General features: G+C 42.9%; 1 protein-coding gene and 1 non-coding gene across 2 annotated transcripts in view; one reads left to right on the top strand and one right to left on the bottom strand.

Moving 5' to 3' along the window:
* LOC126282316 (cell division protein ZipA-like) overlaps positions 1-3,683 on the top strand; it is a 33,629-nt gene extending 29,946 nt beyond the window's left edge. Inside the window, exon 2 of the mRNA XM_049981973.1 lies at positions 3,051-3,683. Coding sequence (XP_049837930.1) covers positions 3,051-3,683 — 633 coding nt within the window. The remainder of the gene's footprint in view (positions 1-3,050) is intronic.
* An 11,013-nt stretch (positions 3,684-14,696) lies between these two features.
* On the bottom strand, positions 14,697-14,770 carry Trnas-uga (transfer RNA serine (anticodon UGA)). Its single transcript has one exon. It is a non-coding gene; the product is annotated as a tRNA-Ser (tRNA).
* Between the last annotated feature and the right edge of the window lie 1,484 nt (positions 14,771-16,254).

Here is a 16,254-nt window from a genome sequence, read left to right on the forward strand (position 1 = left end):
TGGTGTGGTCGATCATGACGCCAGAACAGCTCAACAAAGTGTACGTTGGTGCCATGAGTCAGGGAAGCTATCTTGTCCAAGTCACCATCTATGTCATATGCCCCATCCCTGTCCAAACTGTTTCCTGTCCCACCCACTATCACTACATGGTTCTCTTTTGTAAAGTCCTTACATAATGACCCTGGGTCCTCTATCAGATAACTTAGCCCTGCATTTGGCTTGAAGATAATGGTGACCTGGTACGCTGCCCCTAAACTTTCCTGTAACTGAGGGCCTACACCTCGCCCATGGCTGCTACCTAGCAGCAGCACTTTCTTCTTCCTAAAACTCTGTACATTCCTAAGCTTCTTGGCATCGGTTGAAGTATGCTGTACATTTCCTGCTTCTTGGTCTACCTGAGGCTCTTCTCCACTTAACTCAGGCAGTGTTAGATACCTGCTTCTCGTGTTGATGATAAAACTGTCAGATCGCGGTCTTTTTTCCTATCCTCCTACCAGCTACCAGCTCCCAACCACCCTCCTCTCCCCTATCTCCCTTGTTCCTTATGAGTTCCTTCCTTGCTTTCTCCAACTGTGCCTTTTCCTCAATCAGAATGTTCCTACTGCATACTCTGCAGTTCCAAGAGAGAGCCTCTTCTTTTCTCCCAACATTCTCCTCACTGCAACTCCCCCCCCCCCCCCCCCCAGTGAAAATATTTCCTAGAAGATTGGAAACAAATCCCTCTACTCACTACCCTATAACAGTTCCCACATTTCTCACCCATGGTCAGTTTAGACAGAATAATTAAATTTAAAGAATGTTTCAAATTTGTCAAGAACGCGAGATTGGTTGTGTGTAAACAAAAAACGACACAAAGGTCTTAAGTGAGGTGGCTGTTCTTTTTGTACTGATACAGAGATACAATGACAGAAGAACGAATTTGTAATTAATTTGCTTTTAGAGAATTTACGTTATCAGGCGTATTTTGTCAGGTTCATAAACGTTTATAACTCGGAAAATTTAGGCCTAGATCGCGTCTATCTAACTAGTAAACAATACGAAATTTGTTAGTTAAATACGATTTATAAACGTTAAATTAGACTTTTATTGCGACAATAGACACTGATGAAACTAGTAGCAGTCTTTTTTTAAACGAATTTTGCACTATCAAGAAAACTTGAATAGAATCTTTTGTGTTTATTCACGCAAAACTTCGGCGTATGTCACTATTATCTGGACTTCAGCTAAAGAACAAGTGTTTTCAAGAACAAGCGCTGCTGGGACGATAATATTCAGTTGTGTGACAAGAACGGACACAACAGCAAGTATACAAAAGAAAGAATATTTAAATTTGACACTTAAATAAGTTATTTTAGTGGACGAAGAAAATACCTGTGATCTCACTCGGCTGGCATTTATGAGGTTGTTTGTGTTGTTACCCCTGGCTGATAATTACACGAAATATTTGTCAGAATTCGTAAGCATTGGGTTCCTGAGGTTCAAGATACAAGAACACCGAGAAGTAAGTTTAAACAGTATATTAACAAAAGACTGATTATAAAACACGCATGCTACACGCACCCATCATCACTGTGTCTGACATCCTAACACCGGCTAGTTACGGTCGTATCGAAAGGCTCCGTGGTGAGCTAAGAAAAGATACATATTCGCACACGACGCCACGCTATTCATACTGCGGACAGCGGATGGCAGCCATTGGCTTACTCTCTTGTGGCTCACTGCGGCCGGATGCAGGTCTAATGTCCAAACAAATTGTCAGCATTCCAACTTAGGTCAATTGGCGAGCGCGTCTTGCGTACTGTACGGCTACGTGTAAACCCGTAAACCCTTACATAACTAACCATCTCATACCATATCGAAACTTACAAAAGGAACTTAAGCCCAAGCTGAAGAAGCAGGGAGACCTCATTCGGTAACCTTTTATGTTATAATATGTAAAATAATCTGCAGCTCATAAACAAGAAGCTGGGATCATAAAGTTTCTCGATACTTTCGTTAGATGCAAAGCCGTAAACTAGACCGATAGTGAAAATAACAGACTCTTTTGACTTTCGGTATAATCTGCATAGTTTTATTTCTGCATTTCAGACTGTAATGGAACAAAAAAGTCCTGATTTAGTGCAGAATGCTTACTTTATTGCTGTGACGCCCTCGTCTTCCAGACATGCAGGCCATTCCTATGTCAGCAGATATTACAATCGATTTAGTGGAAATCAGGCCCATGATTCAAAGACTTAAAGACGCACACATGCCACTGCAGCTTTCCATTTATAAAGGCCATTGCTTTTATCTTGTAATGACAGCTCGATGTGACGCAAAACTCCAGACATTAACTAGACTCTAGCATGCAAATTACTGATCACATGAAACGTCCCAAAGCAATTTACTTCCTTTGCCACTCAGATTTGTAACGACCGGAATCTTTGTTCCAAACGCAAGCAACAAGCTATTATAACGGCTGCTCCAAATCAACTTGATCTATCCTTTCATCGACACAGTCAAGAGGTTTCACATAGACTTGCAATTAACATGAGCTTCTACTGCATTGTTCTACCACAGTTCATGTCCACCAAGTGTTACCCTGATGTAATGAATTCTCGTGGATGGGAAACATCCCTGAAGTTTTGGACGTTAGAGTACATCCTTTCTAGTTTATAATGCATTGATCATTCAGTAACACAATAGCTTCCTGTAGCTGAACTGGAAGTCTCTCAATTGCCCACCATTCAAAGACATGTGTATCCAGTACCCACCCCAGGTATACTACTAGATAAAAGGGACATACCGTTTAACGTAGAAATCGCACCATGTGTCGTTCGTGGTGGATCATCACACTGAAAAGTGAAGGTTAGTTTGAAAGCATACCGAAAAATTCCGTTAACCGGTCTTGATGCCATGCACGACAACTGATCAGTCTCGCTTAGTGTTGAACTCCTCAGACAGTCATTTGCATCTTTTAACATGTGACTAACAACCAGTGCTATGTGGTATTCTCACTGTCGTAGGTCCAGTGTTTGTGTTGCTCTTCATGTGAGACTTCCCATGTACAGCGGCATGGTGATGACTCCGAGGCACCGACAGTGCGCCAGGGTGAGCAGGACCGCACCAGCTTTCTCGTCAAGAGGCTGATGGACATAAGGTCTCCAGACGGGCCGGTACGACCAGAAACCAACAACAACAGCAACAGTAACAGCAGCAATACAAACGACATCGGCCAGCCCTACAACTCGAAGGCCACAAAGTCAGCACAACAGCTGCAGCAGCACCAGCGGATTCCCACTGTTCAGCACCAGCCACCTCCCCGACCACCAGCTCCACCTCAACCATCTCTCAGTGATCTCCAACAGCAGGTCCACTGTGCCACTCCTGTGACGTCGCCTCTCCTGCCATCCCCCCAACCACTCACAGCTACAGTGTCACCATACCCAGAACCACTATCAAAGCTCCCAGCCCCCTTTCAGGAACACCAGCAGCCCCAGCCACCGTTGTTGCAGCTTCCAAGCCCTCACCTACAGCAGGCTCCAGACGAGCCAGAATCATCACGGAAACTTGAAGAACTGCCAGAAACTCCAGTATTAGCCTCTGATGAAGCAATAGATCGGCGTACAAAACACAAGTGTGATGATTGTGGCAAGTTCTTCAGCACCAAGTCGTCTCTCAAGGTGTGCAGACTTATTTGCTAATCTTTGACCATTTACAGATATTTGTCATAAGGGCTTGTACCTGCATGTGTTTTTCCCTTTACTTAAATTAACTTACTTGCTAATAGACTCCCACTACTTCATTTTGCTTGGTTGAAAAAAATTGCATTCATCACACGCATATAAAATGTTATACATATTCATACCACTGGAAACCCGTAAAATTCTCATAACTTTGAATATTTACTGCAAGTAGATCTGGTATGCTGCACATAGTAAAAGATACATTAATCATACGAAATTAACTGTTCCAGAGACACATTAAGTCTCAAGCCCATGATAATGAATTAAAATCTGTAAAAATTCCAGGATTCGAACCCAGATCTCTTTCTCACTAGCCATAAACACTATCCACCGCTCCACCCTGGTTCTCTGGCTCATAATTTCACAGATAACCATAGTACAAATTAGGAGCAGTATAGGAAAGAGCAGTCAGGCCAGGCTTGTCGTGTCTGTCTGTGGTGCCACAGACACATCAATATTTAATAAATGATTAAAAATTGAGCAAATTTATTTACAGCATTTACAATATTGATAACATTGGTATCCTCCTGTGTAAAGGCTTCAAACTGTCAGTTTTCTTATAATGTGAATCACTGACTGCATTCAAATTTGTATCACTTTTACACTATTATCAGGTTACTAGCGTCGAGATAGGTTCATCTGTTCCAACTGCAAGTTATCTGACGTCTGGGATAGAGCTCAGTGTGTGGCGACTAGAAAGGACATATACGGAGTGGATCAAAAAGAGCCATCTGATTTTTTTTTAAATCGTAACTATTATGTTATTTGAGAAACGTGCGTGAACAAAGTAGTGTTGGAAAGATCAAACTCTCAGTTTAGTTTTACATCGTTCCCACTAGGTAGGCCGAGCGAGGTGGCGCAGTGGTTAGCACACTGGACTCGCATTCGGGAGGACGGCGGTTCAATCCCGTCTCCGGCCATCCTGATTTAGCTTTTCCGTGATTTCCCTAAAACGTTTCAGGCAAATTCCGGGATGGTTCCTTTGAAAGGGCACGGCCGATTACCTTCCCAATCCTACCCTAACCCGAGCTTGCGCTCCGTCTCTAATGACCTCGTTGTCGACGGGACGTTAAACACTAACCACCACCACCACCACCACCACCACCACCACCACCACCACCCACTAGGTAGCAGCAGTGTGCACCCTCTTCAGTCCTGGTAAAAACGTGCCGGGACAACAGAAAGCGTCTTGTGTTCAGATTGACGTTCGTACAAGGTATGGTATTGGTTTTGCTACTGCACAAAGCATTAGACGATGGCATGAAGAATTCCGAGAAACAGATTGTTTGTGTAAAAGCAAATCGCCGAGCCGTCCCCGAGTGTCTGATGCAGACGTCGAACGCATCCGCCATAGTTTCACAAGGAGTTCGCAGGAATCCGTTAGCCGTGTAGCTCGACAGCTCAACATGCCCCCGATGTCGGTCTGGCGTGTGTTGCGTAGATGTTTACATATGAAACCATACAAAATTCAGCTACTGTAAGCTCTTCGTGAAGGTGACAACAACCTGTGGAGTTCTGTAATATCGCTCTTAGCAAGTGTTTAGTGACGAGGCAACATTCCATTTAAATGGAAGGGTGAGAATATGGGGCATGGAACAAACACGTGATATTGTAAGTCATGAAAGGGACTGTCCAAAATTTAATGTGTTTTGTGCAGTTTTACAGGAAAAGGTATGGAACCATTTTTCTCTGCCGAGAACACTTTTACAGGAAGCACATATCTCGATATGGTTGAGAACTTCCTTTTCCCACAATTGTAGACTGATTCGAACGACTTCATTCAGCGACGTCCGGAGTAGCCGAGCAGTTCTAGGCGCTACAGTCTAGAACCACGAGACCCCTACGGTTGCAGGTTCGAATCCTGCCTCGTGCATTGATGTGTGTGATGGTCTTAGGTTAGTTCGGTTTAAGTATTTCTAGGGGACTGTTGACCTCAGATGTCCCATAGTTCTCAGAGCCGTTTGAACCATTTTTTGTTTTGTTTTTCTCACTGTATGACGAGCGGTTTCATGCCCTGGAGGTATAGAAAACTAATACCTCATGTGCCACGAATTTCAAGGTACAAGAGCTCGTAAAACATGTCACTCCCTCAGTAAAACTCTGTCCGCCCCCGGTAGCTGAGTGGTCAGCGGGACGGACTGTTAAAACCCTGGATGAATCGGCAGATGAGCATCCGATCAGAACCATATATGATCAGTAATACTTTTCTCAATTACAGTCATAAGACAAGCCCGGACAGTTCACGACAACCTACGTATAACAGATAAACCCATCGTTAATATCCGCAGGAGAAACAAAAAATGGCTCTGAGCACTATCGGACTTAACATCTGTGGTCATCAGGCCCTAGAACTTAGAACTACTTAAACCTAACTAACCTAAGGACATCACATACATCTATGCCCGATGCAGGATTCGAACCTGTGACCGTAGCAGTCGCGCGGTTCCGGACTGAGCGACTAGAACCGCTCGACCACCACGGCCAGCGCAGGAGAATCAGGAAATGGCTCTGAGCAGGATGGGACTTAACATCTGAGGTCATCAGTCCCCTAGACTTAGAACTACTTAAACCTAACTACCCTAAGGACACCACACACATCCATACCCGAGGCAGGATTCGAACCTGCGACCGTAGCAGTCACGCGGTTCCCGACTGACGCGCCTAGAACCGTACGGCCACACTGGCCGGCGGAGAAACATGGAATTAAGAGACACACGATCCTTGGGAGTCGTCATCGTACTGAAATATTGGCATGCGTCGAGCAGAACTGCATATCTGCGTCTGCACACATGACGAGCACATCAAATCCAGCCTACTACTAGTAGCTTCAGTATTAGACTATGAAAATACACAGAAAAAAAAACTCAATATGTGACTCGCTAGTTTACTGATGCTTCGGCAACCGAGGCTGCAGGTGTCTGACATGTGGCCAACGCTTACTGGCTAAGAAAAAATAAAAAAAAGTCGACTGCTCGACTATACATGTTACCGTTACCAAAGCATCTTTCTATATCCTCAAACACAAAAATACACAACGATTTTAACAGTTTAACTTTGCAAGTTCACAAAAACACGGAAAAAATTACGAATTATACTGAGAACACAAACAGATATGCTCAGTATGCTTCTTGGCATTCTCCTGAAGAATCATCCACTGATGGCTGACTATGCTGTGCTGTGTTATACTATTAATTTCTTGCATATCATAAACGATCTTTAAGGTCACTGCTATAGGATGCAATGGATGCGTATGAACGTTATACACTTTACACGCCTCACACTTTTCAGTATTTCAGATGGTAGTCGAAGAGCATCACAGGCTAACCAGCTGTTCAAGGGTCTGCCCAAAGGCCACTGGTTCAGGATATGCATCACATTGGGGAGGCCCCACAAGTAAGTCATAGGCGGTTTAAGGTGAATGACCGAGTGGCAGGCGTAATGACTTCTCGTGTCTTCCATCTCTTGGCAAAGGTATTATTGAGGTGTTGATGAAAAATAATCTGAGAATGGGATGGTGCTCCATCGTGCATCAACCACGTTAACTAGCAGTTTTGGTAAATGCTCAGATATCGAATGTGTAAGTCTGTGATTGCATCACACGTTATTAATGAAAATCACTGACCGGTCGAATAGCACAGTAATGGTCGCATTGTGCAACAACCAGCTACCAAACTTCTCTCGTGGAGGAATATCCACTGGTGGTAATCCCTACATATGTTATCAAATGTGCATTAATTAACTTTACAATATAATGTACAATGTGATTTACAGGCACTGTTTACTTTACTGCAGACTCGCCGTCCATTTCCAGACAAGGCAATCTACCTTTTTGTTCTTCCCCTATCAATAATCGGCTCCTGAACTTAGAGGTCTTTCATTATATTCCTCCAGGGTGGCCTTGGCTTGGTCCACCACTAAAGTGAGAACTAGTCGATCGAGTAGAATGGCTACAGACCGGGTTATATCCATTTGCATGTTGCATATGCATTTGCGTATTGGGCTCATTCTCACCGCTTATTGCATATTTCAACTAAAAGCTAGTGATGATCCATGTTTTCGCTCCCTGTTTACAATATTTTACAAATTTAAACGGGCTGTCTCTATCTCGATGGGTTTGATGAATCCCAGATTGACCGCGACCTAGAACTGCGTGCAAACGTTAACCAAGGGGCCACTGCCCAGTGAAATCATTACAGAAGAGGAACAGGCAGAAAGGCCGGCCGAAGTGGCCGAGCGGTTCTAGGCGCTTCAGTCTGGAACCGCTCGACCGCTACGGTCGCAGGTTCGAATCCTGCCTCGGGCATGGATGTGTGTGATGTCCTTAGGTTAGTTAGGTTTAAGTAGTTTTAAGTTCTAGGGGACTGATGACCTCAGAAGTTAAGTCCCATAGTGCTTGGAGCCATTTGAACCAGGCAGAAAGAGTTAATGCTCCTGCACCAGTTCCACCGGTTAATCCCCTCCGCTGTCATACAGTACGCGTCGGCAACTATTAAACTACACGAGCTTTAAATCGCACGTCCATTGTTTCAGCTCAGCTTTACATTCATTAGTGCACATTTGAACGTCTTTACGACGTGTAGTGTGTAACGTGTTGCCGCCCGAAAAAGGAAACGACGCGTCGTTTCATGGATAGCTGACCATCCTGCAACGTTCACATTTGCGAGAAAAATGTTTCGTGCAAAAATAGTTTCAAACAGATCAGCATGTCAAGATAAGTCTCCATATAGCAGGAACGCAGAAGAAAAAACCACAACAACTTCTGACAACAGTAAGTTCAGCAGCAGGTACTTTTCCAATGGTAACCAAAAAAGGCGGTTTGACATGGATCTAGGTTGCATTCATTGCAAGTAATATTCTCCTTCACAAACATACAAACCCTATCCTCAAAGGCTTCCTGCGCAAATATTGCTTAAATCAAAATATACCAGATGAATGTACATTGTGTAAAAATTACGTATCGACAATTTAAGTAAATTTTCAGGAAAAAATACGCAATGACCACAAAGACAGCATTATCTGGATTTCAGATGACGAAACTACAGACACTTGTGGCTATTACAGTGACAATTTAATTGTTGGTGCTTTAAAAGAAGAGCCTTCTTTTTCCTTTTTAGCGGCCTGCAAAGAACTTTAAAAAGTAAATCATTCTACGATCGCCAGGTTTGTGAATGACGATATTAAGATCAATTTCCAGACTCTTCTGCCGATGAAAGGGTGTTCGTGTTTATTTCAGAAGCTGCTCCCTCTATGATCAAAGAAGGAAAAGCCCTCCGCGTATTTTATTCCCCTTTGATTCATGTGACGTGCTTTGCTCCTAGGGTACATCGGTTTGCTGAAGAAGTACGTTCCACGTTTGTAAATGTAAATAAACTGATTTCATCCACAAAGAAAGTTTTTCTAAAGGCTCCTGCTCGCATCAAGACCAGCAAAGGAAAACTACCAAATGTGCCTTTACCTCCCAAACCAGTGGTAACTCGTTGGGGTACATGGGTCGAAGCTGTGTTGTTTTACAACGAACATTTTGAGGCCATGTAGCAAACGTCTTGGAGATTGCAGAGGCTTTGGCAGTTTGCCTGTGCAAGGAAGCTTTTAATGATTCTGTCATTAAAAAGACATTGCTGTAATTAGCCTCATTTTTCTCACATATCTGCAAGTATTAAAAAGCTTGAAACTCGAGGTTTTGGTGTTGGACAAATCTATTTAGTTAATGGATAAAATTCTTCTAGTGAACTCCTCATTGCCGGAAGTATTCCCAAGAAAACTTACAGAAAAGTTTGAAAACATTTTAAACAATAACTAAGATTTGAACGCTTGGGCCAAGTTGATAGTTTTATTAATGGGGCGGGTGAACTTTTACCAGAAACAATAAGTGTCAACGTAGTACCCAAATTCAAATACTGCCCAGTTACCTCTTTTGGTGTAGAACGGTCTTTTTCTGCTTATAAAAATGTTTTTGGTGATCCGAGACACAGTCTTACTACCGAACATTTGTAGCAGCATTTGGTCGTTTATGTTTACAACAGTAGAAAAATGTAAAATAAACTGTAAATCATGATTTGGTTTTTTTAACAGCATTAATTTGTAATGAACTGTTGCTTTGGGCCAACAGTATTAATTACAAGTTAATGCTCTTCAAACAAATTTATGATCGTATGTTGTTTTTTTAATAAAATTTTACGGAGTTTTTGAGCCTGGCCCACTGCGTGCAATATGTCTCAAAGTTGTTCCTGTACATATCGGTTGTTTCGTTGCAACTCACTCGCATGGCATCCGCTTGTTAACGACAAGAATAGCAAAGAAGGAACAATTCTTTAAACACTGTTTGCGTCCCCATTTTGCAAATTTTTTAGAAAATAATCCCAGAAAGGCCCCTTTTCTAACCTCTACCATAAAGTATTCAGAAAATGATATCAGCGTTCTAAATGTACCGACTTTTCCCACGGCTGGCGCTGTTCCTCGTAACTGTCATGCGCAGGTTCGATTTTGAGATATAATGCACGCTGTAACTACCATGTTTTTTTTAATTATTTGATCTTGCTTACATCGACACTTTTCAGAAATTTTAAGCATTTTTCATTTATTCTTGAATGTATATTTCAAGGTTTTTACAATGCATATAATCTGGTCCACCGCGATGCATGTATGTCGCCTGTTATAGTCACAGAGGAGAGCCGCATTTGCTACCGCTTATAGGAGACAGTACTTCTTGTGGAATGTGAAATAACCATTACAGAAATAGCTTCCATAACAGCCACAGTCGATGAATAAGAAAATGCAGTGGTAATACGGTGTTTCTAGATAAGGAATCGAACGGAAAATTGACATATCATGATATAACTTTGTTCGTTTAATTTCTTAAGATGGAAGACCTATATCGTAGACCTTCAAATTTATCGAATAGCACAAGGGAATAAGACTACAGCTAATGAGTTTTCGCAGATGAGTGTAGGTTCTCTGCATCTTAGCCCATAATTTTTCTAACGTAAAGTGAACATCTCAGCGAGCCTTCAACAAAGAATTTTGTAAACCACAAATTTGAGATGCACGTAAATATTTTGAGACAGTTCTCTCTCTTATAGCTATGAAGCCTCCAATATGCTTCATAAATAACGCGTATTTTAATATTTAAAGCGATATTTTTCCACGTTATTTCCGTCAGAAAATTTATTCAGCTTCAGCTTTCATTTACAAAGATTGAGATGGGTGTACTAACTGGTTATCTGGACGAAATGAAGCTATCTTTTTGGGTTAAGCGGACTGAAACGCTAGACGCTATTAAGTGAAATATTTGCACAACATAATTGTCAAGAGAAAATGTCCTTGAGACATAAGTATGGCTGACGGCCCAGGCTAATCCATAATCAAGCAGTGACAAAAGGTAACTATCATCCAATGAGCAACAAATGGAACTGAATTATTGCACTTTTATTTCACTGGAATCTAGAAACAAGGAGAAAAACGAAATATAGCGAACATTTACATTAAAAAATAACAATGTACACTTAAAGCATTAATTGTCTAAATTATAAATATTACACACATGACTGACTCGAAAGTTACTGGCAAATACTGTACAAAGTAGGTTTTACTCCAGTGATCGTATGACTCTAAACGACTTGGCAGAAATAATAACGTTATCCATGATTCAAGAATAGGTGCTATTTAAACGTACAGATGCTAATACTTGCACTTGCCAAGGTAACGAGAAACACATGGTAACACAGTATTCGCTGTAATATGAATTCATTCCCGAATCGTGGGAGAAGGGAAACGACATAATTAAGAAAGTTAACAATCATGAATATTGGTTAAGAAACAGTTCCTAGTATCCACATCATGCCAGTCTCAGATAAATTCAGAGATCGAAATGAGAACGCTTACTGCCTGAAGAACTGTGCTTCTCTCCCTAGCCAGCAAACACCGCATACACGGATGTGCCGAAACTTATGGCTTATACCTAATATCGTGGCGGACCTTCTTTCTTCCGGGGTAGTACAGCAACTCGACATGGCATGGATTCAATAAGTCGTTGGAAGTCCCCTGCACTAATATTGAGCCATGCTGCTTCTACAGCCGTCCATAATTGCGAAAGTGTTCCCGGTGCAGGATATTGTGAATGAACTGACTTCTGAATTATGTACCGTACATTTCGATGGGATTCGTACCGGGTGATCTTCAAGGCCAAATCATTCACTCCAGCTGCCCATAATGTTCTCCAATCGCCGAAAATTGAGAGCCAATGATATGTCTCATCGTCAAACGTAAAAATTCCGTCGTAGTTTGGGATTATGAAGTCAATGAGTGGCTGCAAATGGTCTCCAAGTAGCTGAGCATAACCATTTTCAGCCAATGATCAGTTCAGTCGAACCAGAGGATTCAGTCCATTCCATATAAAACTAATCCACATCACTATGGGGCCACCACAGCGCCTTATTGACAACTAGGGCCATGGCATCGTGAGCTCTGTGCCAACTCGAAACCTACCACTAGTTCTTATGAACTGAATTCGATACTCATCTGACGACGCCATGGTTTCCAGTCATCTAGGGTCCGAAAGATAGTCACGAGTCTAGGAGAGACGCAGCAGGCGATGTGGTGTTGTTAGCAAAGGCACTGTCAGGGCTCATTAACGCCAAAGTTCGCCAAAGTGTCCTAAGGGATACCTTCGTCGTACGTCGCACATTATCTGCAGTTAGTTCACGCAGTGTTGCTTGTCTGTTAGCGCTGCTAATATTACGCACACATTGCTGCTCTTGGTCGTTAAGTAAAGGCTCTCGGCTACGGCGAAGATCGTGGACAGAGATAATGCCTGAAATTTGGTATTCTAGACTCATTATTGACGCTGTAGATCTCGGAATGTTGAATGCCCTAACGTTTTCCGAAATGGAATGTCTCTTGCTCGTTCAATGTCTTCTAAAATCCCATCGTGCGCCCATAATCATATCGGAAACATTTTCACGTGAACCATCTGAAGACAAATGACAGCTAGGCTAATGCACTGCCCTTTTTTTAGCTTGTTTACACGATACTACCATATCTGTATACTTGCATAAGGCTATCCCATGACTTTCCTTACTTCAGTGTACAGCCAAGAAGGCGGTACACACACAACATGGGAAGCGGTACTCAGGCGCTCATCTAGCGAGTAGAATATGACTGCTTGCCGACTGTCGGTTAGGCCCTTCACCAGATGTCCAGTAGGTCTGTATCTTCTACTAGTCATGTCTGAGAGGTATCAGAAGCGATGGCGTGAAGCGAGCATTTTCACTCGTAGCCGGCAAGTGGCGGTCTTGTAGATGAAGTCCTCAGACAGGTGCTAAGCAGTACATCATGCTTCAACAGCAGCGCTGACCTGTAACTACCGATACTGTCCTTTCGTTGGGATCGGTGATGCGGACGGAATGAGCTGACACACAGAGGACGAGCTTTCGGAAGCAGAGATATATAAATCCACATAACACATCATCGTTACAGGTTAGAAGGCCATTTGCTCTCGTTTAAGCAGAGCTGTCAGTGGTTCTGTCCACACAGTGGTGTCCCAACTAGGGAGGGTTTTTACAGCCTCTGCATGGCTTATCGTTACTGGCACGCACTGGAGCGCCTTGGAGCAGGTATGTTATATGTTATTACTGTGTATTGTACAGAACTTAAAGTTTTTGTGATATCGCATATAGCATACATATTACCAACGAGATTGCCCCACACCAGGTGCCAAAATGTAGTAAACTCGAGAAATTGTTTGTGACATCACATACCATCAAATTAGCAATGATAGCGCCCCCGCTGAGAGCCAGTAATTAAGTGACATCAGCACTTAAATGTGATCAAACACAAAAGATTATGAGATTAAGAGATTGATGTAAGAATGCGACAGATTGCATGTGGGATTAAAACGAAAAGATTTGTGTTTCAGGGCCGTTTACACAAACTAGAACAAACTTACGAAGCCCAGCTCCTATTTTCACACACATTTGTCCACGACAAATAATTAACTTTTAGATGACATTCGTTACTGGATTGGCATGGGCCAAATCAGACAGGATGCCATGGGTAGCACCTTAATTTTTTTTACTAACAATGCCCTTTGTTCCTCCTCAGTGACTCTGGTTTCCATCAAACAACACATACGAGAAATAAGATTGGAACCACATTTATTGCCACACTGATCTTTGAAATTTAGAAAATCAAGTAGTGTTAGCTGTGCACGCCACGTGAACAGTCTCGAATTAAAAGAATCGTGCTTGGACCTGGCTTTGTATACACGAGCGATTTCTCTTCTAACATGCAAAATAATCTTATATTCCAAATGTAATCGTCAGCCGCGCGAACAGTCTCGAATGTCAACAATAACAGAAAGATATAGTGCGTGTATCTAACTTTGGACACTCGAGTAATTTCAACTTACCCTTAAATTCTAGCATGCAAAATAATACTAACATGATTCGATACACGTTTTATACATTACTCTGGAGAGGTAAAATTCACTGCCGGCTGTCGAGATCCTTCTGGTGTCTCACTATGTACTGAAACAGAAATCTCACCAAATGTTGGAGCTTGTGTGGTTTTCACGATTCATGCTAGCATCGCTCCACTGAACACCTTGCATGGTAATACGATAAATGTGAATCCATCACACTGTATTACAATTAGATAGGCCGGCCGCGGTGGCCGAGAGGTTCCAGGCGCTTCAGTCTGGAACCGCGCGATCGATACGGTCGCAGCTTCGAATCCTGCCTCGGGCATGGACGTGTGTGATGTCCTGAGGTTCGTTAGGTTCAAGTACTTCTAAGTTCTAGGGGATTCATGACCTCAGATGTTAAAACCATAGTGCTCAGAGCCATTTGAACCATTTGAACAATTAGATGTACACGACAAATAAACAAAAATGGTATTATAAATAATGTGTGACTGAAACCCTCAGCTGCCGACAGGTGTTGTTCATATACCTCGATGTGGACCGCTGAAAATGTGTGCCCCGACCGGGACTCGAACCCGGGATCGCCTGCTTTCATGGCAGACGCTCTCTCCATCTGAGCCACCGAGGACACAGATGAATAGCGCGACTATTCTTTCGAGAACAGTTACTGTCTTCATATATATATAGTTAAAGGCTACCCAGCTATTGACCTTCGTCTGTGCGAATGCGCACAGGTTGTCCAAACTCTTACGGGAATCGCCAAAGCGTGCGCGAGTAATGAGTGAATGGGCAAATGTCTATAAGGTACATTACATTTGTAGAATTGTGGACAGTTGAGAATGTGAGTCTCACGGGAAGTGTGCAAGGGAAGCGCCCCTGCAGTCGCGCTATTCATCTGTGTTCTCGGTGGCTCAGATGGATAGAGCGTCTGCCATGTAAGCATGAGATCCCAGGTTCGGGTCCCGGTCGGGTCACACATTTTCAGCTGTCCACATTGAGGTATATCAACAACACCTGTCGGCAGCTGAGACAACAGTAATCTGTTCATTCGAGAACAGTTACTGTCTTCATATATACAGGGCGAGTCACGTAACATTACCGTTGGATATATTTCGTAAACCACATCAAATACTCACGAATCGATTCCCCAGGGGCTAGTGTAATTGCTTAATATAAAGCATAAAAAAATGCACGGAAGTACGTTTCTTAACACAAACCTAACTTTTTTAAAATGTTATCCCGTTAGTTTTGTTAGCACATCTGAACATATCAACAAATACGTAATCAGTGCCGTCTGTAGCATTGTAAAATGTTAATTACATCCGGAGATATTGTAACCTAAAGTTGACACTTGAGTACCGCTCCTCTGCTGTTCGATCGTGTGTATCGGAGAGCACTGAATTACGTAGGGATCCAAAGGGAACGGTGATGGACCTTAGGTACAGAAGAGACTGGAACAGCACATTACGTCCACATGCTAACACCTTTTTATTGGTCTTTTTCACTGACGCACATGTATATTACCATGAGGGGTAAGGTACACGTACGCACGTGGTTTCCGTTTTCAATTACGGAGTGGAATAGAGTGTGTCCCGACATGTCAGGCCAATAGATATTCAATGTGGTGGCCATCATTTGCTGCACACAATTGCAATCTCTGGCGTACTGAATGTCTTACACGCCGCAGTACATACGGTGTAATGTCGCCGCAGGCTGCCACAATACGTTGTTTCATATCCTCTGGGGTTGTAGGCACATCACGGTACACATTCTCCTTTAACGTGCCCTACAGAAAGAAGTCCAGAGGTGTAAGATCAGGAGAACGGGCTGGCCAATTTATGCGTCCTCCTCGTCCTATGAAACGCCCGTCGAACATCCTGGCAACGGTCAGCTTAGTGTTAATTGCGGAATGTGCTGGTGCACCATCATGCTGATACCACATACGTTTACGCGTTTCCAGTGGGACATTTTCGAGCAACGTTGGCATATCATTCTGTCGAAACGCGATGTATGTTGTAGCTGTTTGGGCCCCTGCAATGAAGTGAGGACCAATTAGGTGGTCGCCAATGATTCCGCACCATACTTTTACAGTCACGCTCGCTGTCGCTCTAC

The sequence above is a fragment of the Schistocerca gregaria genome, chromosome 7 (assembly GCF_023897955.1).
Source record: "Schistocerca gregaria isolate iqSchGreg1 chromosome 7, iqSchGreg1.2, whole genome shotgun sequence".
NCBI lineage: Eukaryota > Metazoa > Arthropoda > Insecta > Orthoptera > Acrididae > Schistocerca > Schistocerca gregaria.